General features: G+C 43.6%; 8 protein-coding genes across 9 annotated transcripts; 7 read left to right on the forward strand and 1 right to left on the reverse strand.

Moving 5' to 3' along the window:
* Window positions 1–1066: 1066 nt before the first annotated feature.
* Bchox6 lies at window positions 1067–5378 on the forward strand. Its single transcript, XM_024691871.1, has 4 exons — window positions 1067–2880; window positions 2935–3072; window positions 3125–3813; window positions 3866–5378. The coding sequence occupies exons 1-4, from the start codon at window positions 2255–2257 to the stop codon at window positions 4423–4425; spliced, it is 2013 nt and encodes a 670-aa protein (XP_024547644.1). The 5' UTR covers window positions 1067–2254; the 3' UTR covers window positions 4426–5378.
* An 824-nt stretch (window positions 5379–6202) lies between these two features.
* BCIN_03g03150 (hypothetical protein) lies at window positions 6203–7758 on the reverse strand. The gene is made up of 4 exons (XM_024691872.1): window positions 7520–7758; window positions 7368–7467; window positions 6562–7276; window positions 6203–6501 (listed from the first exon to the last, which is right to left on the reverse strand). The coding sequence occupies exons 1-4, from the start codon at window positions 7643–7645 to the stop codon at window positions 6486–6488; spliced, it is 957 nt and encodes a 318-aa protein (XP_024547645.1). The 5' UTR covers window positions 7646–7758; the 3' UTR covers window positions 6203–6485.
* Window positions 7759–7884: 126 nt separating this feature from the next.
* Window positions 7885–11823, forward strand: Bctof1. The gene is made up of 3 exons (XM_024691873.1): window positions 7885–8031; window positions 8098–10474; window positions 10529–11823. Exons 1-3 carry the CDS (start codon window positions 7957–7959, stop codon window positions 11560–11562), a joined length of 3486 nt encoding a protein of 1161 aa, XP_024547646.1. The 5' UTR covers window positions 7885–7956; the 3' UTR covers window positions 11563–11823.
* A 473-nt stretch (window positions 11824–12296) lies between these two features.
* Window positions 12297–14145, forward strand: BCIN_03g03170 (hypothetical protein). Of its 2 annotated transcripts, XM_024691874.1 has the most exons (2): window positions 12297–12967; window positions 13024–14145. In XM_024691874.1, exons 1-2 carry the CDS (start codon window positions 12722–12724, stop codon window positions 13063–13065), a joined length of 288 nt encoding a protein of 95 aa, XP_024547647.1. In that variant the 5' UTR covers window positions 12297–12721; the 3' UTR covers window positions 13066–14145. The 2 variants fall into 2 exon arrangements, with proteins under 2 accessions (XP_024547647.1, XP_001545105.2); XM_001545055.2 differs by having other exon boundaries at window positions 12297–14145.
* An 864-nt stretch (window positions 14146–15009) lies between these two features.
* BCIN_03g03180 (hypothetical protein) lies at window positions 15010–16414 on the forward strand. Its single transcript, XM_024691875.1, has 5 exons — window positions 15010–15379; window positions 15436–15659; window positions 15711–15727; window positions 15896–15963; window positions 16014–16414. Exons 1-5 carry the CDS (start codon window positions 15132–15134, stop codon window positions 16195–16197), a joined length of 741 nt encoding a protein of 246 aa, XP_024547648.1. The 5' UTR covers window positions 15010–15131; the 3' UTR covers window positions 16198–16414.
* Window positions 16415–16739: 325 nt separating this feature from the next.
* Window positions 16740–18739, forward strand: BCIN_03g03190 (hypothetical protein). The gene is made up of 3 exons (XM_024691876.1): window positions 16740–17550; window positions 17625–17866; window positions 17922–18739. Exons 2-3 carry the CDS (start codon window positions 17822–17824, stop codon window positions 18492–18494), a joined length of 618 nt encoding a protein of 205 aa, XP_024547649.1. The 5' UTR covers window positions 16740–17550; window positions 17625–17821; the 3' UTR covers window positions 18495–18739.
* Window positions 18740–21095: 2356 nt separating this feature from the next.
* On the forward strand, window positions 21096–23174 carry BCIN_03g03200 (hypothetical protein). The gene is made up of 3 exons (XM_001560453.2): window positions 21096–21995; window positions 22064–22385; window positions 22467–23174. The coding sequence occupies exons 1-3, from the start codon at window positions 21505–21507 to the stop codon at window positions 22962–22964; spliced, it is 1311 nt and encodes a 436-aa protein (XP_001560503.1). The 5' UTR covers window positions 21096–21504; the 3' UTR covers window positions 22965–23174.
* Window positions 23175–23964: 790 nt separating this feature from the next.
* On the forward strand, window positions 23965–25040 carry BCIN_03g03210 (hypothetical protein). Its single transcript, XM_024691877.1, has 2 exons — window positions 23965–24728; window positions 24778–25040. The coding sequence occupies exons 1-2, from the start codon at window positions 24620–24622 to the stop codon at window positions 24966–24968; spliced, it is 300 nt and encodes a 99-aa protein (XP_024547650.1). The 5' UTR covers window positions 23965–24619; the 3' UTR covers window positions 24969–25040.
* The last annotated feature ends 32 nt before the right edge of the window (window positions 25041–25072 follow it).

Below are 25072 nucleotides of genomic sequence, written 5' to 3' on the forward strand. Positions count from 1 at the left end.
TCATTTTCGTGGTGAGTGGGTTTCTCGGTAGCCGTGGTAGTTTCCTTAGTAGCGTTTTCTTATCACCAAGTTTCCTCTTAGCACAAGGGGTAATGCTCCAGTTTTTACTCATCCATCGTCAAAACTCAACGGCAGGTCCTCGTTCATCAGAATTATGAAATGAACAATAATGCATTGATTGTACCTCGCGATTACACACCCCAACTTTACAGTGCACTCAAAACCCCGAACATTCGCTCGCATCCATCCGGAACTTTCCTGCCCACCAAACACCATGCACACATGCCAAACCAACCTTCGCCTGACCAAACTGTCTATGGACTTTGTAGCAGATTCTGCTCAGCCTTCTTGTGGGAACATACGCATAAAGCTTCAAGGTTTGACGATGATCTCAAAAGCACCGAGGAGGTTGCTTTACCCGTCCTCTTACAGTATCCTGTTCTTGTCAACTACCTATTTAGAATAGTACGGAGGTTAAAACAACCTAGGCTTTGAGGCTATTCTTCCAATCTGTTCTTTGCGAACCTAAATATGCAAGATATGCATTACTTAGGTGTTTCCTGTTTTGCATTTAACTTTTTTCTTCTTACACTCTTGTCTGCGTTAATTGTTCATAAGCGGCAGGGTCGTCACGTTGTCAAAGTCACAACTCGCATAATCACAACTCGCATAACGAGTCCGGCCCCTCCCCCCCCCCATGTATTGATAGATTTTCATTGGGTGGCATTTATTAGCGACAACGGTTGCAAGTTGACCCACAGATTCAATGATCCCTTCAACCCTTTCATGCAAAATGAAGACCAATGATCCACGCAAAAAGACCCAGCCTCGATCTCTCCGCTCGTTCCCTGTCATATCCGTTGTTCTCTCAAGCTCTCCCACAATAGGCTTAGCTGAGATCGATACAACTCACCATTTCTGCGGAGCCCTGCTATTATTTTAACCAGCTCCTGTTGGTCCATTTAGAATTTTGGATGCTTCATCTGAGTATCGGATGATTGCGCCGGCACCAGATCCCTACACTCCAGTCACACATTCATCTTATCCAACGTTCTGCACAGTTCTCGATAGAGTGCTATCCAGCATTTTGCTGCAGCTTCATTTCCATTTGTCAATCCTCTTAAGAGCCACAGTGGGCTTCTTACACAAAGTTATTTCATTGAATCGCTTCACTTTTTGTTGTCCAAATTTTTTGTCCATGTTTGTGGCTGACCTTGAATGTCCTCGTGCATTAAAAACATTCCCTCCAAACTTCCTTCTTTATCCACTCTAGCTTGTGCAACTGTCTTTTAAATCTCGTCCCAAGTCCGGTCCTCCCAAGCAAAATCCTAGACGCAACCGTGCAAGCCTTGTATCAAGTCGAGGTGGGTATTTTTGACACTACTCCGCTCCGCTTGCATACTAGACTCTTGTCATCGGTACAATTTACTTCAGCGGCATTTTACTGCAACGACAGGGACTTCCTGTGAATTGTGAGAGCCAGGGGTAATAGGGCGCTTGTCGGGTCCAGTCTCCTTGTTGTGGTGATCATAACCAAGAAACTTATATATCAAAGGCCTTCAATCTTGGAGTATATTACCCGACGTTTGTCGATCGAACGTGGAAAGAAAGACAACGACCCCCCTTCAACTTCATTCCTGTTACTTCTTAGTACGGACTTAGCACGTCATTAAACCAAGAAGCAATATATATTTCATTTGGACGACGCAGGACACTCGCCACATCCGTTCATTGAGCCCAATCTATCCTTGAACCGGGTCGCTTCATCTTCTTTTCTACACGGCAGCGCTGTTGAATACCAACTCGTGAAGCACCAAAATCTCTGGAAGGTATACGCGTTCGGCTTGTCCAGAACATTTAAAACCTTTCATTTAAACTCCCGGGACTGGTCCATACATCAATCAACCTTATTTAGCAGATCTTGATTAAGACCCTTAAGATTAATCTATCCACCGATTAATAGCTACAGGAACAAGCTTTATACACTCTTCTGACCTCTCCAACCTCATTATCCAGCAAGCAGGACTAGATCAAAAACTAGACTCAACAATTACTTGCCTTCGATAGGCCTTATGTTCTTTTCTGGTCAGTGATCAGCCATTGTCTATAGCGGCCCTTACACTCGTTCATTCCACGGCTACTTACCACTGCGACAACACAACACACATATTCCTTTCTCGAACCAAGGGCTCTTGAAGAACCCGAAAAAGCAACTTCCAGACCATCTTCAACGGTCGAAACACAGACACTCTCAATGCTTGTTACACGGCAATGCGAAACAGGACGGAACACTTGGTCCTCTAATAAACTTGGGTCTGCTAACTTCGCGTCTCCACGGATGGCGAACTTTGAGGCTTTACCACCGCAGCCGGACTGGCGAGAACAGTACTCTTCGTACCAACTCTCTGGAGAGAATGGCATGGTCCACCAAAACTACGAGCACTCCGCAAGCTCCAGCACAAACAACACTCAACAGCAACCCGTTACTAGACCGACTTTAGAGCACCGACACACACTTGGCCCAATGAGACCGGAAGGTCCGCCAACACCCACCGTAGAGCGACCAGACTCCGCACCGGGAGATTGTGGCCACCCTTCTGTCAACAGAGCTCGGGATGAATCTATGGGTTCGACAGAATCAGCGCCGCTTTCACTTGGACCTATAGCATCGAATCCAGTATCATCTGCGTCAAGCGCACCACAACAAGGAGTAGGAGCACTGATGAATGAAGACACTTCAGCTCTCCTGAGTCCTAAGGAAGAAGATGATGACGATATTGACGACGACGACGATATGCTAGATACTGAAGATGGATCTTCATCAACGCCACAGACGGCGGCAGAACGTAGAGCTGAACGCAGGAAGATGAAACGATTTCGGTATGCTGATCTTGATTTATGTATGTGTTGTGACATAAAAACTAACTAGTACAGTCTCACTCATCAACAAACTCGATTTCTTATGAGTGAATTCGCGAAGCAAGCTCATCCCGATGCTGCTCACCGCGAGCGTTTGTCACGAGAAATTCCAGGCCTTAGTCCAAGACAAGTGCAGGTATGGTTTCAGAACCGGTATGCAAAATCTAACTCAATTTGAGCTAAGAATATGAACTAATGGAAGCAGACGTGCGAAAATCAAGAGACTTACTGCGGATGACCGAGAACGAATGATGAAGATGAGAGCGGTACCAGATGATTTCGACAACGTACAAGCTTTACATTCTCCTTACGGAGCTGTACACGGTATTGGAACACCAATGCAATCGCCTGTCGATTTTGTGCCAAATTACGCGGATCATATGATACGACCGTTGATGGTAGACACGATGCGCAGACATGAACAAGATGACCAGATGTCGCCGGCGGGCATGAGCCCTGGATACGGACATGTTGGATACACTCCAGGAAGTTCCATTGGCACACCTGATGTTCTTTCGCCATTGTCCATCAATTCATCCGATCGATATTTCTCCAGCCATCTTTCTAGCCCGATGAGCTCAGGGCCAAGGAGCTCAAACCCGTTTGATCGACCACCCCCAGGTTATCAAGCAGTTTCCCATTCTCAGCAAAGACATCACGGTGCCCGCCCATTACAACCATTACAGCTTCGAGAGACAATGTCAAGATCACGATCAGAGTCACTTCAGTCGCCATTAAGATCCAGTATGTCTTGGAAAGGAGAAACTTTAGATTATGCCAACTACCCGACTGGACAACCAAGTCCTCAATCGACTGGACGACAACAATCATTGTACCAGCCCGAGCAGAATAACACGGTCAATGCGCACCAATTTGAGTCAAACTCTTACCCAAGTTCGTTCCGTCCTTGTAAACAAAACTAGATGAGAAACTAACAATTTGATAGGTTCCAACATCCAGAATTCACCACAACACATGAGCTATTCACCATCACATCCTCCGGCATCTTTGCAACAATCCTCACCAGCTGCTATGTCCCGCTTGCGAGCATCCACTGGCGGTGCTTTCCCTCAAGGTCTTGACTTACGCAATCAATACCGATCTCTCCCCCACCAAGGTCCATCACATCTGCCTCCTACCTCCCGCCCATTCGTACCCCCATACTCAGCGGGTTTTGCCAGCGCACCTTTAACGGCGCCAATGGAGTACTCGCTCCCTAGAACTCCAAGCGACGCAAACCATCCACAATTAAGTGCACCAATGGCACCGCCGCAGGATTTCGCAAATGCGTACAACGCATCAAGAGCTCCACAAAGCGAGCGAGAATTTAGCTCTCAAGGTCAAGAACAGCAGCATGCCCAAGGCCATGCACAGTCTGAACATCAACCACAAAGAAATAACAGCGAAAGTTCATCATATCTTCGACCCAATGAATTCCAAGCAAAGGATAACCGCAAGAGAAGCTTTACCATGCCTGGAACTTATGCACCTTCTCATATGTCTTAGAGAAATTTGGCTGGCGCTCATCTTTAATCTCCCATGTCAGTGTGCATACAAAAGTTTTTGCTTTCAAAGATCGCGATCCGTTTACAAGCATTGCAATTTGAAAGAAGGGCCGAGCATAGAGCTCATCCATCCCTCACAAGAGGACGAGAAACCACCGCATTCCGCCTTACCCATGACACCACCAAAATCCCTCCTCAGCCATCTCCAGTTTCAACCTCAGACCAACCTTCAAATTCACAACAACTTTCTTGCTATATGCGTATGGACCAATCAGATGCTCCTGCACATATATATTTACATATACTTTCTATACATACTTCTTACACTTTTGAAGTTTCTCCCAACGCTGGGACGGACAGGAATCCGACATCATTTCTACTTTTGACTTAAAGATTTTACCATTACCCCTTCTTCTATGTATTTTCTAGGAGATACTATCCGGCATTGTTTTTATATCAAAACTTTTCTTCCATGTTTATCCATTCATCTGGCCATCTTTCTTCAGGAGCGTTTTCATAGGTTCAGGAATTCGGGATTGGGGATAACACCAAAGCAAAGTCTTTTTTTCTTCTTCTTTTCTTTTTTGAGATATTCGCTTCTTATCTGTGTATAAATGGTGTGCAATTTTTTTTTTTTTTTTTCCTTTCGCTTGGAGCTTTTTAGGGGTTAGCTGGATCTTGGATTTGATCTTCTTGTTTATGTTTCTTGCTTTTTTTTTCTCCCCCAAGGGGGTTGGTTTGACTAGGGATTTTCACTGAGTGAGGGAAAGAACTGAGAATTGATTGGGTTTGGTGCTGGGAGCTGGTAAGGGATTGAGAGGGGGTGGGCAATGGGAAAGCTTCTGAGGGCAAGGAAAAGGATAACGCGAATAGCGAGAAGATCACTTGTAGATAGATATCTGAACTGTGGAGTGGCAATATCATTGTGTGGAAGTTGAATAAATTTGTCCTTTATTGTCTACTGTGATATGTGATGTGTAATATGTAACCTGATATGAGACAATGTGACTTGATCCAGAGACTTTGCTCTAAAAACCTATCGAGGCATACTATATACAACATGCAATCTCTGATCCATTGCCTGACACCACACATGAAATTTCCAAACCAATCCTAGGCCCTACACATATAAGCTGCATTCTCCAAGCCCCGAAGTAGACATGCAACAAAAGAATCAGAGAAGAACATATCAGACCGGGAGTGGCACAGATATCAAAAGCAATTGAGTGAATGCACAGCGTAGAATTGAGTACCAACAAACGCGTCATTGTGCATTTTCGCAGACCAATTCAGACCCACAACAAGCCCAAGTTACAAAAAGCTTTATATTATATTATGGGACTTTGGCCCTGAAACAGATATGCAACAAATGGATTACGGTAGATTGCCTGTTGGCTGAGGACTGGCTAGAGAGCTTTTCTTTCCGAGTGAATATGATATTGGCGAGCGGAAGATGAATATAAGCGAAAGTTCGACTTGAGAGCACGAGTTTTGTATTTAGATAGAGTGAATATGGTTATACAGTGATAAAACAACATTTTCACACGAAGACTCATTGTTCCGAGCAATACCAGAACACTTTGCTCAGGCATATCCTCAACAGCAGAATGAAACACCGACACACCCAGTTTCTAGGTGGAAGTTGGTGTCGGAAATAGGACGGGTAAGGAATATAAGAGCTTAATTTAAGCTGTTAAGAGAGGACAAAATAGCAGTGAGGTGTAGAACGCCGAAATGTTCACGATGGCGATGGTTGATTTGTAGTAACGGAGATCAGATGAAATATTATGATGTATCTTACGTCCATTTGGATTGAAAGTTAACTATCATTCAAATTCTGCAAAAAAACTTACCATGTATGAGCATGACGCTAAGTAAAGCAGACTGCTGATATAGATTTAGTGAAGAGGCCCAAAACCTCATCGATTGACCTCGCTATCCTCTGTACAAGTAAAGGCGACGGGAATTAGCATGCCCAGAATCTTATTCAGTTGATCATAAAGCTGCAATGCAAGCCCATGGTATATCGACTTATATCTAGTAGTCAAAATTATTTCTCATTTAATAATCATAAAACCTATCAATATCAGTATACTATCCTTTCACGTACGTAGAAAGAAAAAAAGAAAAAACTCACCCCTTTCCACTTTTCTTGCCCAACCATCCCGCATCTACCATCTTGCCCAATAGCACACTAGGTCTATACTTGCTATCTCCTGTTTCCTCGTATAGTACCTTCATAATTGCTAAGCAGGTATCAATACCAATAAAGTCCGCCAATTGCAATGGTCCCATAGGAACATTTGTTCCGTTCTTCATTATCGCATCGATATCATCTCTTTTACCAACCCCGGTCTCTAAACAAATTATGGCTTCATTGATGTAAGGCATCAAAATCCGATTTGCCAAAAATCCTGGGGAATCTGCTGAAGTAGATGGGATTTTGCCCATCCGTTTGCAGAATTCAATGGCTGCATCCAATGTCTCTTGACTTGTTTGTAATCCAGTGATAATCTCTACACCCTTCTGAATAGGCACTGGGTTCATGAAATGGGTTGAAACTACCCGGGAGGAAGCGCTAGTATCTTTAGGATCTTTAGTCGTTGACGCGGCGATTCGTGTAATGGATATGGAGGATGTGTTTGTAGCCAAGATGGCATGAGGAGGGCAGATTTGGGCTAGGGAACTGAAGATTGAGAATTTCAAAGAGGGAATTTCAGGCACGGCTTCGATTACAAAGTCTGCCGAGGAAAGATCATCCATCTTTGTGGTTGGGATGAGAAGGGAGCGGATAGTGTCAGATTGTTCTTGAGTAATGCGCTGCTTGGTAACATCTTTGGCCAGGAGTTTATCTAAGTTCAGACAAGAGTTAGTCAAATACTCTTGGAATGTCGAGGTAAAGAAACTTATGCGAAGAGGGGAAGAGAGATTTAGAAAGCATACCGGCAAATGCGAGACCCTTATCAAGAGAGGCTTGATTTGTATCGACGAGAGTGACCGGAACACCAGCTCTTTGTGCTGCTACTAATGCTATTCCCAATCCCTATATTATGTGAGAAAGTGTTGAATAAAAAGTACAAAGGAGGCTAATGTACCATTTGGCCAGCGCCGATAACACCAAGGCTTTTGACCTCTTGCGCCGAAAGCATTCGGCTGGAACTGAATGATCTTGCATATTTTGTGCTCTGCAAAAGTCCTCTTCTTACAATTGGAGATATCATGTTGGGCGGCAATCTTAGAGATAATTTGCGAAAAAGAAAAGAATCGAAAATCCCAGAGTTTCACTGGCAAATGATAATGAAGCTGGAAAGTAGAGAGGGAGAAGGTTATCATCGGTTGTTTCCCCAGGATTTGTTAAGGTTACCGAGGCGGGCCGGGAAAGTTCCGCAGGTGCATGTGGCTTTGACAAGGGTACGCGTCGCGATCGCGAATTTTGGTAGGAGCGTGTACAGTGGTTTTTGGGTTGGATTGGTCAAAGTCAATATTATGCTTTTGATGTTCATGATAACCACCATTTACTACACAACCAAATATGGAGTTCTCGGGTGGTAAAAGGGACGTCGTAGATCCTGAAGTTAGAGCTTATGTGAATAGCTTGGTCACGGCTGTAAGTTATATTCATTATATCGTCAGAAGAAATTCAAGAATCAAAACCAATTCTGACCATTGATAGTTGGGAGGAAGCGGGGCAGATGAAGAGGGACGATACGTTCTAGGAGATGATGCATTGGCATGTTTACGAGATCTCAAAAAATGGTTAAAGCTCTATGACGAGAAGGCGAATCGATTAGACGTTGCAAGATGTCTCGCAGAATCCAATTTGGTAGGAGGAGATCTTCTACAGATCCTCGCAGCATGGCCCGAGAATGCCACGGACGATCGATTGAAGTCGAAGACAGCGCTGGCATGTCTGGAACTGTTGGTACCATTAACTTGGCCATTGGAGAAGAACAAGGAAATGACAGTCAATCACCATCGGCATGTCCCATATTTAGAGATTGCGCAAGTGGGATACAAAAGGTCGATACTTGGGTTCGATGGAGCAAGAATATTACATACTGCGGTCAGATGCGCCCTGCCAGCCATGGCGGTAGATATTGGAGACCGAAGTACAAGAGATGAGGGGATTATCAAATTGATCTTGTACTTTCTCCGGAACATTGCTATGGTTGCACCTCCACCGAATGGTCAATATGAAGGCGATGAAACGGAAATTTCGAGATCTGCGACAATTGATGCTTTCGACTACCAAGACATATTTCATCTTCTTTTGATGGTATCTTCAACAATGGGGACTGAATTCAATACCCAAGATGTTGTGGTAATGGACGTTATCTTCCATTTAGTTAAAGGAGTGGATGTTGAGAAGTTATTCTTCAGCGAGAAGGCCATGGATAATAGCAAGACAGATGAACTGGTTAGATTACGGAAGAAAGAACAAGCGATGCTCCGAAGTTATCAAACAAATGCTCCCACGAGACACAATCGATTCGGAACCATGGCCTGGATGCAGCGAGATGATGCGAAAATGACAACAATCTCTGGCCAGGCCGCGCTCAGAACGGGAAGAGGAGGACTTGACAAAATGGATAGCACTAAGAAATTTAAACCGCCTAGAAGAGCAGTCAAGGGAGAAAGTGGACCGCTAGCCTTTGATAATCCAGTTCCTCTCAATGCATCGGCGACGAAAAATTTACGGGCATTTGTTGAGGATTTTCTCGATTCTGGATTTAACCCACTTTTCACACACCTTCGAAAAGCCATTGATAGAGAAGCTGAAAGAGTTCTTGAATATCATCAGCGCCAATTCTTCTATTTAATATCATGGTTTCTCGAGGCGGAAAGAGTCAGGAGAAAGAACAAGAAGCCTTCCAAAGATAAAAGCTCAGAAGAGGTGGATAGTTTTGCACTGGTTGCAAGTGTGCTCAATCAAGAGATGTTCATCACACTCAATAGGGCGATGGATCTCAATTTTGAGAACAAAAACTGGTATGACTTAAGTGCTGCCATGAAATGCTTCACACAGATTCTTCTCACCGTTCAGGAAATGGCGGATTCGCCTCTTGAGGCCGATCAGGAAATTGCGGAGAATATTCTGGCGCGTATATTCTACGAAGACACAACTCACGAGCGAGTGGCTATGATAACCAGAACGTATAAAGACCAGGGATTTGGTTATCTTGATTCTTGTACAGAGCTTACCCATAATTACATGCGTATCCTGGAACAGTACTCAAAGCAAAATGTTGATATGCAAGTAAGATCAAGGAGACGCACGCGGAGAAAGAAGAAGGCCGCGAAAGATGCAGGAGAAGACATAGGCGACGACAACATAGTTGATGAATCTGATGGTGAAGATGAGGCACGAGCACAGAAAGAATCCTCGGAGCGGAAGTTCGATTACAAACGCTTCGCTGCTAGATTTCTGTCTCAAGGATGTATCGATACATTTGTCTCTTTCACGAAATTTTATCATGACCTGAAACCAGCGCAATTGAAGCGAGCCCATAGGTTCTTTTATCGAGTGGCCTTCAAGCAGGATATGAGTGTTATGTTGTTTAGAGTGGATATCATTCATTTGTTTTATACTATGATCAAAGGCCCAGGAGGCATAGATCCCCAATCCCCTTCTTACAAAGAATGGGACGAAATGGTAAAGCAACTCTTGAAGAAATGTACGAGAAAAATCCAAGAACGCCCGGAGCTTGTGGTGGAAATGCTCTTTTCTAAAACCAATGGCACTGCGCATTTCTTGGAGTATGGTTATGAAAAACAAACGATATCCACAAAACCTAAAGCAGCAGCTGAGTTAGAAGTCAAGGGTGGATTAGAGTGGGAGGATCAAATCGGTGTTGCTGTTGGCGCCTTACTTGATAGAAATGAAGCCGACCATATCGAATGGGTCAAGTCGCAGTTATCGTCCGCAGAGGATGAAAGAAGAAGTTGGGAGGCGGCAAATCAAGCTTTGCAATCAGTTGAGAAAGATCCACTTCTGGAGGATGCAGAGACACCTGCCATGGAGGTCGAACCTCCAAAGGCGCCTTCTATCAGTATGTTGTCATGATAAACCCATTCGTTATCTTGTATCACTAACACAGATAAAGTTCTAAAACCAGACAACGACGATCGAAAAACGGCCATGTTCAAGAATGGCTACTTGCGCCTATTAGTAAAGCTTGTTGGTCTCACAAGTATTGGAGCTGCCGACGACCCCGATGCCTCCTGGTATTTCCCGTCGGCAAAGTCATCAGATCAGATCAAAGAAGCCCTAGATTTAATCAAGAAATTCGAGTTTGCCCCGCCAACTTTTGACGATGGCAAAGGAGCGCTTGATCAAATAAGAAGAGTATCTGCTGGGATGAATAGAAAACGCTCTGCATTCGATGATGATTCAGATGACGGCATTGATAACGACGACGAAGAAGAGGAACTACTTTTCGAACCCGGTGGACCTACAGCAATGAAAAAATCGGATGCTTTGAAAGCTCTAAAGAAAAGTCGAAGAAGACGTAGAAGGGATGGAAGTGAAGAAACCGAAAGTCGTGGGCTAACAGATGAGCAAATTGAGGCTCGCGCGGCAGCTAGAAGAGCGAGAGAGTTGGAGAAGAACCGCAAGATTAAGAGTGAACTATATGTTCATGATAGTGACGATGACGAAGAAAATGATCGAATTTTCTTCGAAGCAGAGGAGAGACTCAGGCAGCAGAATAAGATAACTATCATGAAGGAGTTGTTGGGAGTCGGTCAGCAAAGAGAAAATGGAAAGAAGAGGATGGCAGATGCTTTGGATAGAGAAGAAGATGAAGATAGCGATGAAGATATGGCTATGACATCGAACAAGAAAAGTGCAAACAGTGCGATTTCACTGGATACTGATGAAGAGGTTGGTGTGGGTGCAGATAATGCAGAATCTGAAGAGGAAGAAGCAGAGGATACGGATACCCCGATATCGAGTCCTCATAGGTCAGCACAGCCAAAGAGGCGCAAAGTGTTGAGCGATGACGATGAAGATGAGCCTTCGGCGAAAGATGCAATGGAGATAGATGATGAGGATGAAGAAAATATTGTACCAGTGGCGAATCCAAGGAGACCTAGGGTTAGAGCGGGCTTCATTATGGATAGTAGTGACGATGAATGATAGGGATTAGCTGCATGGTTTGTTTTGCATGGGTGTCTGATACCATGGCGTTGGAATTTTGATTACAGCATTGGGAATTAGGATTTGAGAGTAGATACTTTATGGTTATGAATCACTGTAATGAATGGCTTTCTTCAGAAGGGCGTTTCTGACGAATGGAAGGAATGTATACCTGACTATCGTTCTTATTTTTGTAGTTGAATATGTGCTCACACAATATTAAAATTTCAATTTGATTGGGTAAGTGCTCAATTATCATCACTCATTCGCTTGCTCATGTGCAAAACTCATGAATTTTCCGTTTCACCAATCTATCCAACGTCAATATAAACCAACGTGTGAGGATTTGAATAGAAAATTTCTGAGACGTTTAATTCTAACCCTTTGGGCATATGGTATAGAATACCATTGAAGCAGCTGCATAGCATTCGTGAGTTCGGCGCCATGATTTTGGATTTTGGATGCTAAAGCTCGTCGGACATCGGAATGTCTTTTGTTTCTTCCTCAAATTGATGTTCGCCGATGATGGCTGGGTTTATGAATGTTCATACAATCCCACCAACATGATATCTTTAATGATTACAAAGGACTCGAAGTAGAGCCTAAATGTTTTGTCTGAAGCCGAATTTCAAATGGTGTATATATAAACCTATTCTAAGTCTCGGAACAAACAAGCATCCTCGAACAACGACGTCATCTTAATGGATCTGGTTCACAATTAAGGGAGTAGGTTAGTGGAATGCATGTATTATTGACTATGTAGAATTTGCGGTAGTGATCTAAATCTAAATTCGGAAGTGGAAGATATTACATATGCATATAAGGTGCACGTGCCGCCGTATCTTTCCAACAGATCTGATAACACCCAGGCCGATATTAACATCAAATTGAAACAGGCTGATTAGGATTTGATTCATGACGTGAAAATAACGTCAAAGGCTTCTGGGGGATCTCAGTGAATGTCTCATTGGAGATACTGCAGCACGGACCATTTTCTCGTTTGCCCATTATGTATTTCGATCCATCCATCATCTAGTCCTATTCCCTACATTTTGTATTGCTTGACTTCTTTGCTTTGTCCCAAAAAACTACCTGCTATTCTCGACACAATATATTTCCTATAGTAGACTTCAGTCTTGTACCATTCCACCTGGTTAACATGACAGACACCAACACAGAGTCGCTGCGACGGCAACAGCAGATCATGATCCAAGCTCGCCTGCAACGGATGCAAATGATGGCTGCTCAGCAACAACAACAGGAACAACAAAAGGATGCTATGAAAGCGAATATAAAGAGCAACTGCAGCGATAATAGTAGCATAAACCTCCAATCCCAATCTCAAATGATGGGTACAGCGCATGACGACCTCCCATTTCAACCCGCGGACATGATCTTCATTGACGTAGGCATTCCAAATTCCAAGTCGGCTATTGCAGATTCTTATGAGACGGCGTGTAGAAATGGTTCTCTTTCCACAGTCCAATCCATCATAAGAGCTGAGATCCGCACCCCTTATTTTCTCAACCATGGTCTTAACCTCGCTCTAAAAATGGGAAATGATGAAGTTTCCAGACATCTCTTGTCATCTGGAGCGCCAATTGCCCGAATAACACCGGCTCAAATACTATCAGCACCTTCCTCCCGACAGATTCCGCTGTTTGAAATACTTTTTGAGTATGGTTGGACGCCCAACGATCCAGGCTTTTATGGTCGAGTTCTCCTTCCCGAGATCGTCACCAATCTGCCTCTCCTCCGTTGGTTTCTCTCCCACGGAGCAAACCCGAACTTTGGTGCTCAACGTCTCAATCACGATCGATTAGGAGGACCCGATGTAGATTCATGCACTACTCTGGAATCTGCAGCCCGTAAAACAGATGTAGAGACTGTACGCCTACTTCTAGAACACGGAGCAAAGATTGAAAATGGATTTCCTTTGCACTCTGCTGCAGGCTCATGCCCTCCTGGAGCAAATCCACATGTGGCTCCTGTGACGCCTAGTACAGAATTCGATATTGGTCGAGTTCCAGTAATGGAATTATTGATTTCTCATGGCGCGGATGTAAACCAGAAGGAAGAATCAAGACATATGATACCGGGATATCCGATTGTGTATGCAGTTATGGCAGGAGCAGTGGAGAGAGTTCATTGGCTGCTGGAACACGGCGCAAATCCGGAGTTGAGAGGTTCGTACGGGAGTGCGGTGAGCTATGTAGAAGTAATGGGAAGTGAGAAGATGAAAAGAGTCGTGGCAGAGGGAGTGAAGGCAAGAAATTGGTCGAAAGATCAAGAAAAAGAAGAGAAAGCTTCTCGATGATTATGGCCAGGTTCAACGGTGGTTAATTGAAGAGTACTTGCTCATGTATACCAATTATGATAAAGAGGCGATTCAAAAAAAGAATTTAGACGAGAAAGAAATGCTGCATATAGTTACTGCCTTTTCTCAATGACAAAAATGTTGATCAAGTGGTAAAAATACCTTACTTTTGAGTCGGGAAGTTTGATAGCTTGGACTATAGTCTATCAATCAAAGGCTTTGAGACAGTCAAACGTTTCGGAATGTTAAATTGACTACAAATATCAAATTAATTCCGATGGCTGATTTTACTTGATTCGAATTGATCCGAAACGATATCCCGTTTCCATTTGCCAGACTTCAAGTTCAAGGAAATGGACGTCATGAAATTATACAACAAATATCGCGCCAATTTGTATTCTGGTTGATGACCAGCCAAATCTTATGTATCAGCTACATGTATATAGAAGATATACACTGAGCATGATCCGTATACAAAGCTTTCAGATGTCACTTCCAAAGATACATAAGCATCGCACATCTCCAGGTCCTTTATTACCTCAATCCGATCACCCACACAGCAACTTTCCAAGCTTATACTACCTATTCATTACCCCCTAAATCTCCCTCGACGCCTCATTGTATTACGCCAAGCACGCCAGTGACACCTATCAGCTTAGCTTACCTCGTGCTTCCTCCATCACATAAAATTCCAAATCTCCAATACGGAAAATTCACCACACCTTTCGCCTCATAGGATTCCGTTTATATCAATGCGTTAAATCTTGAAACGCGGCATTCTGCGGTCGTAATAGGGCTGGAAATCTCTGGAGATGAGCCACTGCCGAGGGGGCGTAAACATTTTTGAACCACGGAAATAGTAATTGCGTAAGCTGAGTATCTTGGGGAATCCTCTTTGTGTACCTTTGAGTTGTTAAGCATGCAGTTAGTCTGGGGAAGGAATCTCCGCCGTGCGTATATTTCGTGTTGTGAATTTTGCTCCATGTGCTTAACGTGAGGGACTGTTGTGTTACAGCTTAGCATATGATGTTAATTTTAGTGAGCATTCCTGTAGGAACATCTGATGAGAAAGTTTATACGTCAAGAGTAACACAATGGGTAGGTTTAGAATATATAAAGAGTGCGTTCTCGATACGTGAGGTCTATTGCAATAACGTTCATTCGCTTCATTCCTCTTACTTTCACACAGTATTCATCTGATCTCATACATTCTCTTCTCCCCTTTCTATAAATTCATACCCCGATTGTGATCATGCAGTTTAAAACATTCGTCCCAGTAGCAGCTCTACTGTCCCTACAGCTCTCCTCTGTTCTGGCTGCCCCAGTAGCAGAAGCAGAGGCAGTGGACGCCTCATTCGAATTAGAAAAACGCATCGGCACCGACGCTGGTGACGGAACAAAAGCAAAACCATACATCTTCAATATTGATTGTACTGGTGTCGATGAAGTGTGCGAGGCTCAATGTGCTGCCATTCTCTGCTTCAAATCACCTTCGTTACTGTGAGCTCGCTTGCTACGCTGGTATCGTTGACATATAGATTGCTAATTGTGACTAGTCAATATGGAGGACCAGGATCGAATACGGCGCAGAGAACAGCAAGTGGTGCCGGATCGGACCCTTTCAGACCTCCAATAGCAACACTGGTTGGGGGTTCACCGATTGACTTATCTGCGTTGAAACAATCTACATGGACTAGTCCGGAAGATACCACCAATGCATCTGCCAAAGAGGGTGGAAAAGGCTGCCTTATTGCCCCTGTCAATGCAAGCCATAACACAAGTTAGTGAAATATTCATCCTGTGGTGGTAACAAAACTAACATAAATATCAGAGGAGGGATCCCGAGTTGTAAGCTAATCCAACTTTTCATCGTTGAGCTATTCATCCCTAGACGAATCTCAATTCTCCTGATCAAGAATATCCTATTCCCTTCTCCATTCTCAGATTATTATCTATACTCGCCCCATTGGACTCGAAGACAAACTTATCTAGCAATCACTAACCTCCATTTGATAGTCCGGACAAATCAGTCACTATAAAGCCAAGAAAGGCGAATACTTCAAGAAGAAGTACCACAACGCCGGGTAAGAAGAGCCATCTTGTTTTTGCATCTCCAACTAATACAAGTTTGTAGTAAATACTGCAAAGCACTAGATGCAGGAAAGGCAGCCGACACAGTTTGCAAAAACGCACCTTCAACAGAACCAGTCCACTTTATGTATCGAAGAACATCCAAAAAGATTGGAAACTCGCTCCTTTGGCAACACCTTACGTACGGAACTGACACATGGGCTGTCAACTTCCCCGGATATTCTTGAATGTTTGAATAATACTATGATTTGGCGGGCGATCAAATTGCCATGCCTTGCATAGAATTTGAGCACTTGAGGATGGGTTTATGTTTCGAGAAGAATTGGACTGAAATTTTCTTTCATACTTGAACTTTTTACCTAGAACTTTTATTTTATTTTTTTCATTTTTGCTTGGGTTGCTTTTTTGCATTGGTGGAATGGCGAGAATTGTGGTATGCGGGCATATAGATATTTCAAAGCAGAATGATGAACTCACATTCTCCTTAAAAAATCCCCCGATTTTTGGATCTTACTATTCAATGTTCTAGATCTGTCGCAAGGCCTTTGCCGTAGACTTTGTTCAGCTTGTATGGTAACAACCGTGCAAGCTTTGCACGGCGGGTATATCAACACGGTACCAAATCAGACTTCCCGTGGCAATTATTTGCTCTAGGGGAACCGGGCTTCAATCCGACCCGCACATAAATCACAACCGATTGAACATGCTAGAGTAGGTAAACTTAAAATAGCCCACCTGAGTCTTCGAAAGCATTTGCCGTGATTTAAATGAATACAGGAATTGACAGCGCGATGGCTTGCCAGAATTATTGATTGAAAATGAACAGCGACACCTCAAGGAAGAAGAGTCGCAGAGAGGTACTTTATACCAGAGTTCAAACCGACATAAGTCGCTCTGAGAATTCAAATGATCAATCTCATACACTTGCACAAGATTTGATGCATCAACCAAGAGACCTTCTTCTTGATTACAATTCAATATTTTGGAAGTTTTTGGAATGTTGGCTGTAGAGACAAATGTCTTTTTTACCCTCAGATAATTGAGGGAGTGGTGGCAGAATCAATGCGGCGAGACAAATCCTAACCTAGCGCACCAATATTCCGAATTTTATGCGAAAGGGACGTTAAAATAGATGCATTTAGTTCAATATCGGACGACGCCAATAGTTCCTTCGCTGTGCCTCTCAATTGCTTACGGGCTCCCCTGATTCAACGTTCTCTGCTTACAGGCACATAGAGATACTTCCTATGTCATAGAAGTGGGAAACCAGTTCAATCTGCCTTGCAACTTCTCTTGGTCACCCCTTAGCCATTGCTAGGCAAGCCTTGCAAGAAAGACAATATAACAGCGAGGACAACCAGCAATTGTCACTCCTGCAGCAGGCCATCTATGGGAAGCCAAATATATTCTAGCGGACTAGCCCTGCAAACTGTATATCTAGTATCATTCGAGTGTATTGAGCTCAAATGCAGAAGATTCTCTCCACCCACAGTATCGTGGCTAGATGCCAGCTGAAAACGGAGGGTCTGTTAAGCCGCATGGAAGTTGTCAGCATCATGTCTCGGATTAAGATGTCAAAGGTAAGATGCATCATCTCACTCAGAGTGAATCCTGCATGTGTTACGTAAGCACAGCCTCTGACGTTCTTTTATAGTCCTTCCTCAATCCTCTATCAGCCATACTTATTATTAGATAGTTGCTATACAAGATCCCCAAGATTCTCCTACACCCTACAACTGAGATTCAAAAGTAATAAGCCTTGAAGACTTAATCTTTCGTGGTTTCAACGTGATCCGGATTTCTGGCCAACAAATATCTTGAGAGCAGTCAGTCCACTCCGAATCCGAAGATATGGGTACTTTTCTGGTCTTTTGCACGGCTCAAATACCAAACGAGGTGAGCCATGCAGTATTATTGATAATCGAATATAAACTAAAATTTCTACCCCCAGACACTTGCAGCATTCGTAACGCAATCCACACGGGCCAGAAGCGCACCCGAAAACCCATGGATCCTCCAAAAGACTCCGTCCGAGGATGTTCACGGACCTGAACTTACTCTTCCTCTACCAATTCCATCATTCACCACTGGCTTTCAGGGCGCATCCCCTGAGACCTTACAAAAGTTCATGATGGAAAATGTCGTTGACCATCACGACTTTCCCAACTTCAAGGGCGGAATCGAATGGTATCAATTTGTAGTTCTGGATTCCCAGAGTGCAGAGGACAAAAGTACTTGCTTGGTATATCATTGCTTGAGACACATGCCAGAAGGTTCGGCGGAAGATGAATGGGATGAAAAGAAGGTCGTTAGTGAATGGAAGGTCTGGCGCGTCAAGTTTCTTGTAGCATGGTGGTTGGCTAGTGGACTGTGGACGAATGACCAAGTTTTGTTCGAGGTTTTCGAAGATGAGAAAGATACGTATGTCGACAAAGATGGCGTGTTGCAAATGCCATATTTGGAGAATGATGAGTATGAGTATCCGGATTTGGAGAATCGTGTTCCATGGGGACCAGCTCCTTAGACAGACAGTATCTCGGTTGTACCTATCCGGCTTTAGTGAGGATACCTTTGGATGAAAATACAAGTATGAATCACAAGACTGGCTAATGGTCACTTTCGTCTGTTGACTATCATGTATAATATCAGTCTAGCAATGTTTCGCTCTATAGTAGTATTGTCCTCTTCCCAGTTCACGAACTAGTGAGATAACAGTCATCAAATAAAGCCATCTTTGGTCCTTTCCCTACAAATTCAAATGCCTCACCACCACGTCTAAGTCCGAGCAAGAAAGGATTGATATTTGATGCTTCAAATACGTTTTGATAGGTCGTTGAAAACCTGTGACCATTTCAAATCGGACATCTCCATGCAATGCAACTCTCAGTCTCTGGAGAGCATTGACCGTTTCTTTATTCAGTAGCCTTATATTTACTTTCTTAATGTACGATCGCAACTCATTTTCGCGGAGAATTTTGGCACCTTACTGTCGGTATTGACTCTTCTCGCATGTGGTGATGATGTAAGTATAGATCCACGGTGTTTTTCATCGGATATGTGTTAGCTGCGTATAGACGACTCATCTGAACCAACACTAATCCTGCTATAGAGACGTTTTCCCTAAAGCTACTCCACAAAACTAACTTGTCTCCAGACTGCCGGTATGTCCCGAGATATCTCGAGACTAATACTTAGCTATAGCTCAGAACTCTCGCTTGAATTGCTCCATTTACCCCTCTTCCTGTTTTGTTGTCTTCCGTCGGAATCTGTTCGCATTTGATCTTCCTCGTAGAATCGTGGATCCTGTCCGTTCGGACTCCTCAGAGTCAATTGGCGGCCTAGGTAGATATCGAGAACAAAAGAAATTCACATGAACATAAAGTATCGCCTGATACAATGATACAATATCAAAAGTTCCGATTTTTCCCAACACTGCTTCATCGTAATTCAAGGGGTCAGCATAAAAAAGTCTCGAGCGTATTTAGACCCGGAAATGCAATGCATCATATCATCGAAGGCCAGATGAGCTGGGACAAAAAAGAAATGATATGGGTAGATGTAAGGATTTACGAATCGGAAAATCGAGAAAAAATCTCTCGATGCACGCTGATTCCTGATTTTGCCCGCAAGTAAAAAGAAACAGAAGGAACTAGAGGGGTAAGAGGTTAGCGACAATATCCTTTAGCGGTCTGACCACTATCTTGAAGACGATCCGTCTGATGATATGTGGGAATAGACGGATTGCAGAGAAAAAAACAAAACTAAAATAATCTTTCAATAGACCCTGCGAAAGAAGACTGCTAAGCAGATAAGATAACGCTGGATGGTTAGGACGATATTGGCGCGAGGCTGTAGTGAAGTGGGGTTTGCATACACGTTATTGAATCGGGTGTAGCAGCTTTTTCAAAGTGCTAGACGAGCAGACCTGCAGAATCTGTTGTTGAAGAAGGAATATATCTGCAGATGTATCTGCAGACTAGACAGATCTAGCTCGCGAAGTAGACGAGAAACGGTCAAGATCCTAGATGGTAGGGACATAACTGGGAATTTACCAGTCGTGATCGAAATTTCGTAGATAATGCATGCGCTGTTTTTTTTGCTTCTGTTTTTGACAGTATCGTATCTGCACCGGTTCAAAAGCGACTGCACGGGCCTCGAGATCGTCGAGGAAAGGAAAGTCGAGAAGTGGGCGAGGTGGGTTCCCACAGACGTCTATCACAATTGTGCTTCAAACAAAGCGCTGTCAAAATTAGCATGCCGAAGAATAGGCATTGTTAACACCGATTTGCGAGTAATTTCAATCATGGCATGACTGATGCTCGATTCAGTTTGTTGAATGCAATACCCTCATCTTTGTGTCACTGGACCTTCGGAATCTCTGTCAATCTGCAGCAAATCCTGGTGGTTTTCAGATTCCAAAAGAAAGTGTTGCTGTGTTTCACACATCAGATCATGTTGGTCATATTTGACGATTCCAGACTGTTGGGATTCTGGGGGCCGGAGATCGAAATAGAAAAGCTTGCGAAGACCCCTTTCATTTCCTTTCCTTTTTCGGCGTTAAAATCGGTGGACACATCGAGCCCTATGCATCAACGATCCTGAAAGGTGCATTACACTCGGTACTTGACTCTTTAGTTTCTTTTTCCTACAAGTGTACAACGCTACGAGTCATCAACCCTCAGCATACTTTATTCTTGATTCATTAATCGATGATTTCTGCATCTTCAGAAAGTCCGGTTTTGTGCGAAGTAGTACAGCTTGCAATGTTAGACAAATTAGATCTCGAGCTGAAAGTTGCAGCATCCTAGCTCATGCCTCATTCAGACTTCAGGAGCTAATCCCCCACACTTTGGCAGTGTCCAGTAACCTTATCCGGGGAACACATCAATACAAAACTTTACGCGATCTTCATTCGTTTGCTAGTGCGCAAGAGAAGACAGTCCGTGCGTTGTGTCCATTTCCTCCGCTTTCTCAGGAACTTGTCCCTCATATTCAAAAGTATCTTGCGTCGTCCACATTCCGAGAATTTCGTCAAATCATCTCCCTCAAACACCCCCTAGACTAGCTTCATGCTTGAACTTTATAATCAGTAGTCGCCGTTCGTCAAAGCAAAATACAGTCGTCTGTGCTCACAGCCCAAAGACAATTGGAAAACCTGAATGATATCCTCAATAAGACATTAGCCAAATTGAGAATCTTGAATCTACCAATGCCATTGAGCGTTGGTGGACAGAAAATCAAGGGTTCGTAACACAAACATGGGGTTCCCACAATAAGTCTAGTGGCTTGCAGTGGTTGAGCAGCATGTATTATTGATGTCTGTCTGTTCAAACCTATTTTTTATCCCACAGGTTAAGTATATGAGGGTGGAGTTCCCTTGTGTTAGGCACGGATCTTTCCCTGGATACTTGTTTAGGAGCCGCAGTAGTCAGTTGCCAGCATTGTTACTTTCTTATTTGACCATTTCTCTGCGACTATATACTTCAACTGATGCACTTCCATTTTGCCTTGATGTCATCCACACAAATTTCAAGATGCAACTTCCCTCTCCTGAGATCCTCGCCTCTTGGCCCATCCCGAATTATGACAACCCTGAAACGCGAGGGTATGGAGTACTGGTCGTCACTTCCATACTGTTTCCCATAGTTCTATCCATAATACTCATCAGACTCTACACTCGACTTGGAATGTCAAAGACTTTTGGATTAGACGACTGGCTCATACTTGCCGCAATGGTGCCGTCGACAGCATTTGCTATTCTCGCCATTCTAGCAAATAGAAAATTCCACTTTAATCGACATGTATGGGATGTTCCACTGACTGAAGTTACCTTTGGTCTACAATACGTCATAATCACACAAATTGTTTTCACACTTGCACAGACTCTCACAAAATGCTCTATGTTGGCATTGTATTACCGAATTCTGTCAAGCGGGCAGAAGTTCAAGATTATAACTATCGCCGCTGCCATTATAATTGCTATCCAAGGCCTTATATTCATCATCGTTACAATCTTTCAATGCCGGTTTGTGGACTCATATCTTGATACCCGTCTGGGATTATGTGAACATGATTGACTGACTGAAAAACCAGACCACCATCTCATTACTGGCTTATAACGTTTGCTCCTCAGCCAGAATGCATTAATGAGACTGTTCATGTCACGGTTGCTGGAGTCATAAATACTGTAACTGACTTTATTGTTGTTGTATTCCCAATCCCGAAAATGCTCCAGTTGCAGATGTCTCGACGTCAACGGATCATCATTATTGTCCTCTTCGGCGCCGGATTTCTTGTCTGTGTAGCTGGAGCCGTGAGATCATACTACACTTACGTAGAATTGGTGTCGCCGGATATAACATGGAACACTTACTATGTCTGGATAAGTGGTACAGTTGAACTTTATGTTGGCATAGTAAGTATATTATCTCAATCTTCACTCTATTCCATCTTCACATCGAAAGATATAAAGTCGACAATTCTAACAAGATCTTAGATTGGGGCGTCTATTCCTGCCACCAAACCTTTCTTCACGCGTTACATACCTTTTATCCTTCCACGGTCTCTCCATTCCAGCCGAAGTGAGCAGTATGCTATCTCCTCCTCAGTGGACAAAGGACCATTCTCAGGATCCACACCAATTGCTACTCCAGGATCCTCTCGTAAATCTCAAACACCCTCACACGTTGATCTTGAGTTAGGCGATATTCGAGAGAGGGAAATGAGATCAACAAGACGTTCAAGGAATTTGGATGCAATTGAAGAGATTGGAAGTGATGCCAGCATTTCGAGTTTTCTGAGAATGGCAGCTGAGGGGGAAAGAAGGAGTAGTGATGAATGTAGAAACGACGAAATCAGGACAGGAAAGAGAGATAGTGAGACGAGACCACGAAGTGAAGATGCCTTTCACTACGCGACGGATTCCAAAGATGAATCAATCGACGGAGGGGATTTGGGTATGGCAGCGCATTACAAGCCGCGATATTCTGTGTGAAGATTGGCGGGCTTAGTACAGTGGAAAGAGCATGTTTGAAAAGTTATATCTATCTAAAGGCGTCAAAGGGGCTTCAAAAGGAACGGACGATTGATGAAATACCCATCTCTCTGAGAGATTGAGCAATGCGATTTGATGTTTGCAAAAATATCGTTATATGGTATTATTTTGTGCTGGGAACAATATTCTACAATGTAAAGATTTAAACCATGCCTCAGAGATACTCTGTGATTGTCCCTCTGCCGAGTCGCCGACCTTCGTATAAGCCAATATGTGCTTCCGACCAGTTTTAACTGCCGCAGCTGCACATCACGGACTTCCCCTAATGATACCAAACGCCTCGCACTAATTACCTCTACTTTTACACTGCCGTCAGTATTGCCGTGACTTCTCATCTGAAGAATGATGTGATAGTTCCTGACAAATGTTTTGTTGCAGATCGCACAAGATCTGATCTAGTGGCTGCTTATCAGATCTTAGTGTTCAATAATTCGAATCCATTACACGGCATTGGTATATTACCAAATTGATGGATTGCCGGACTTACTACATACCTTCATATTGATGTATGTAGCAGCTTTTCTCAAACCCAATTTTGCTTCTTCGATTCGCCTAATCCATCAACTTTTTACCGTCTGCCCCCCCTCCCCCCCCCCCCCCCTTTCTACACCTCTTGTTTAATTATACATCTAGACTTCATTTTTTGAGTTTCGACTCTTTTATCATCGAGCGTCTCGAACATCTCTCTTTCTCACTGATATTGATTATTCTCGGTTTAGATATTAGCTTTCGAATCTAATGCAGTAAGCTGCGTCTAGGCATCATCCCGCATCCCTTTCGCTTGTCCACCCAGAACTCTAAACGGGATCCCATCCGCAGATTATGATGTCCACTTTTACAAAGAAAGTTAATCTGTAATTAAATCAAGGGATCTATACAGAAAAAGTATCTAGGGTATTATACTTCCCGTAATTGTTGGGGTAAGGAAACTGCAACAGCCGGGGGGAACGACTACATGCCTTCCGAATTTGGTTGTAACCTTACCCTAGAAATACACATTCAGGCCAATTTCAAATGGCCAGCGACTGGAATAACTCAAATCCCATGCCGATACTCGGGCCAGAGGATTCCAATCTCTGCATTTCCATCAGCCATAAATGGTTTACAAGAATACCAAAACGGCGTTTGTAACTCCGCGAAATGACTAAATTCCCGTCGAATTTCCCATTCGATGTGTCTTCTCCGCGTTACCTCTCCGCGGAATTTCTCCGCTATATATATATCGAATAATTCCAAACTACCAGACGCCACATCCTTCTAACGATTACCTCAATCTGAAACATGTCATCATCCACCAGGAACCCCGTCCCAAGGAATCTTGCTCCGATTCCGTAACACCAAAATCGATGCTGCAGGTTTCGACGCCATTGTTCGCGATGCATTTATCGCTTTAGATCAAGAAAAATGCCAATTCATCTATCAACTTTCCCGCGCCACGGCCGTGCGGAATATTGTAGAAGTAGGTACTAGCCTTGGTGTTAGCACGATTTACTTGGCGTTAGCTGTTGCGAGAAATTTGGAAATCGCAGGAGGAGGGGAGAGTCATTGCTACGGAGAAAGAAAGTGGAAAGGCGGAGAAAGCAAGGGCGTATTGGATGGAAGTGGGAGAGGAGTGTGTGAGTCGGTATATTGAGTTGAGAGAGGGAGATTTGCTGGAGACGTCGAAGAGGGATGTTCCGGTGATTGATTTGGCGTCGCTTGATAGTAGGATATCTTCAATATTCACAATTTACGATCTCTGACGCGTTTCTAGTTTGGACGCCAGTTGCGTTACCGGCGTTGAAGATTCTGGAACCGAGAATGAGAAAGGGAGCAGTGGTTATTGTGGATAATATTGTAGATTCCGCTGAAGGTTACGCGGATTTGTTGGCGCATCTCAAGGAGCCGGCGAATGGATATACGCTTCCTTACGATAGAGGATTGCAGATGAGTATCGAGTTCTAGTTAGTCATTGATAGGACAGCATACAATCCAAAAGGCACTTGACAGACATGACCTGACTGCAAATTCACGCGACGGCGTCTCCAAAATCCTGATTATTTTGCACA

This window comes from Botrytis cinerea, chromosome 3 (genome assembly GCF_000143535.2).
Source record: "Botrytis cinerea B05.10 chromosome 3, complete sequence".
Taxonomy (NCBI): Eukaryota; Fungi; Ascomycota; class Leotiomycetes; order Helotiales; family Sclerotiniaceae; genus Botrytis; species Botrytis cinerea.

What these genes read in the sequence shown, in the direction of transcription:
- BCIN_03g03180 (XM_024691875.1), top strand. Translation starts at nt 15,132, where the DNA reads ATGCAGTTTAAAACATTCGTCCCAGTAGCAGCTCTACTGTCCCTACAG. An exon ending in TTCAAATCACCTTCGTTACT is followed by an intron (nt 15,380 to 15,435) that starts GTGAGCTCGCTT and finishes AATTGTGACTAG; the next exon opens with TCAATATGGAGGACCAGGAT. An exon ending in AAGAAGTACCACAACGCCGG is followed by an intron (nt 15,964 to 16,013) that starts GTAAGAAGAGCC and finishes ACAAGTTTGTAG; the next exon opens with TAAATACTGCAAAGCACTAG.
- BCIN_03g03150 (XM_024691872.1), bottom strand. Translation starts at nt 7,645, where the DNA reads ATGATATCTCCAATTGTAAGAAGAGGACTTTTGCAGAGCACAAAATAT. An exon ending in TTATCGGCGCTGGCCAAATG is followed by an intron (nt 7,468 to 7,519) that starts GTACATTAGCCT and finishes CACATAATATAG; the next exon opens with GGATTGGGAATAGCATTAGT. An exon ending in TAAGGGTCTCGCATTTGCCG is followed by an intron (nt 7,277 to 7,367) that starts GTATGCTTTCTA and finishes GTCTGAACTTAG; the next exon opens with ATAAACTCCTGGCCAAAGAT.
- BCIN_03g03200 (XM_001560453.2), top strand. Translation starts at nt 21,505, where the DNA reads ATGCAACTTCCCTCTCCTGAGATCCTCGCCTCTTGGCCCATCCCGAAT. An exon ending in GTTACAATCTTTCAATGCCG is followed by an intron (nt 21,996 to 22,063) that starts GTTTGTGGACTC and finishes CTGAAAAACCAG; the next exon opens with ACCACCATCTCATTACTGGC. An exon ending in TTGAACTTTATGTTGGCATA is followed by an intron (nt 22,386 to 22,466) that starts GTAAGTATATTA and finishes ACAAGATCTTAG; the next exon opens with ATTGGGGCGTCTATTCCTGC.
- BCIN_03g03170 (XM_001545055.2), top strand. Translation starts at nt 12,722, where the DNA reads ATGACAGACACCAACACAGAGTCGCTGCGACGGCAACAGCAGATCATG.
- Bctof1 (XM_024691873.1), top strand. Translation starts at nt 7,957, where the DNA reads ATGGAGTTCTCGGGTGGTAAAAGGGACGTCGTAGATCCTGAAGTTAGA. An exon ending in TGAATAGCTTGGTCACGGCT is followed by an intron (nt 8,032 to 8,097) that starts GTAAGTTATATT and finishes GACCATTGATAG; the next exon opens with TTGGGAGGAAGCGGGGCAGA. An exon ending in TCCAAAGGCGCCTTCTATCA is followed by an intron (nt 10,475 to 10,528) that starts GTATGTTGTCAT and finishes ACACAGATAAAG; the next exon opens with TTCTAAAACCAGACAACGAC.
- Bchox6 (XM_024691871.1), top strand. Translation starts at nt 2,255, where the DNA reads ATGCTTGTTACACGGCAATGCGAAACAGGACGGAACACTTGGTCCTCT. An exon ending in AGGAAGATGAAACGATTTCG is followed by an intron (nt 2,881 to 2,934) that starts GTATGCTGATCT and finishes TAACTAGTACAG; the next exon opens with TCTCACTCATCAACAAACTC. An exon ending in TGAGTCAAACTCTTACCCAA is followed by an intron (nt 3,814 to 3,865) that starts GTTCGTTCCGTC and finishes ACAATTTGATAG; the next exon opens with GTTCCAACATCCAGAATTCA.
- BCIN_03g03190 (XM_024691876.1), top strand. Translation starts at nt 17,822, where the DNA reads ATGGGTACTTTTCTGGTCTTTTGCACGGCTCAAATACCAAACGAG. An exon ending in CGGCTCAAATACCAAACGAG is followed by an intron (nt 17,867 to 17,921) that starts GTGAGCCATGCA and finishes TTCTACCCCCAG; the next exon opens with ACACTTGCAGCATTCGTAAC.
- BCIN_03g03210 (XM_024691877.1), top strand. Translation starts at nt 24,620, where the DNA reads ATGGAAGTGGGAGAGGAGTGTGTGAGTCGGTATATTGAGTTGAGAGAG. An exon ending in TGATTTGGCGTCGCTTGATA is followed by an intron (nt 24,729 to 24,777) that starts GTAGGATATCTT and finishes ACGCGTTTCTAG; the next exon opens with TTTGGACGCCAGTTGCGTTA.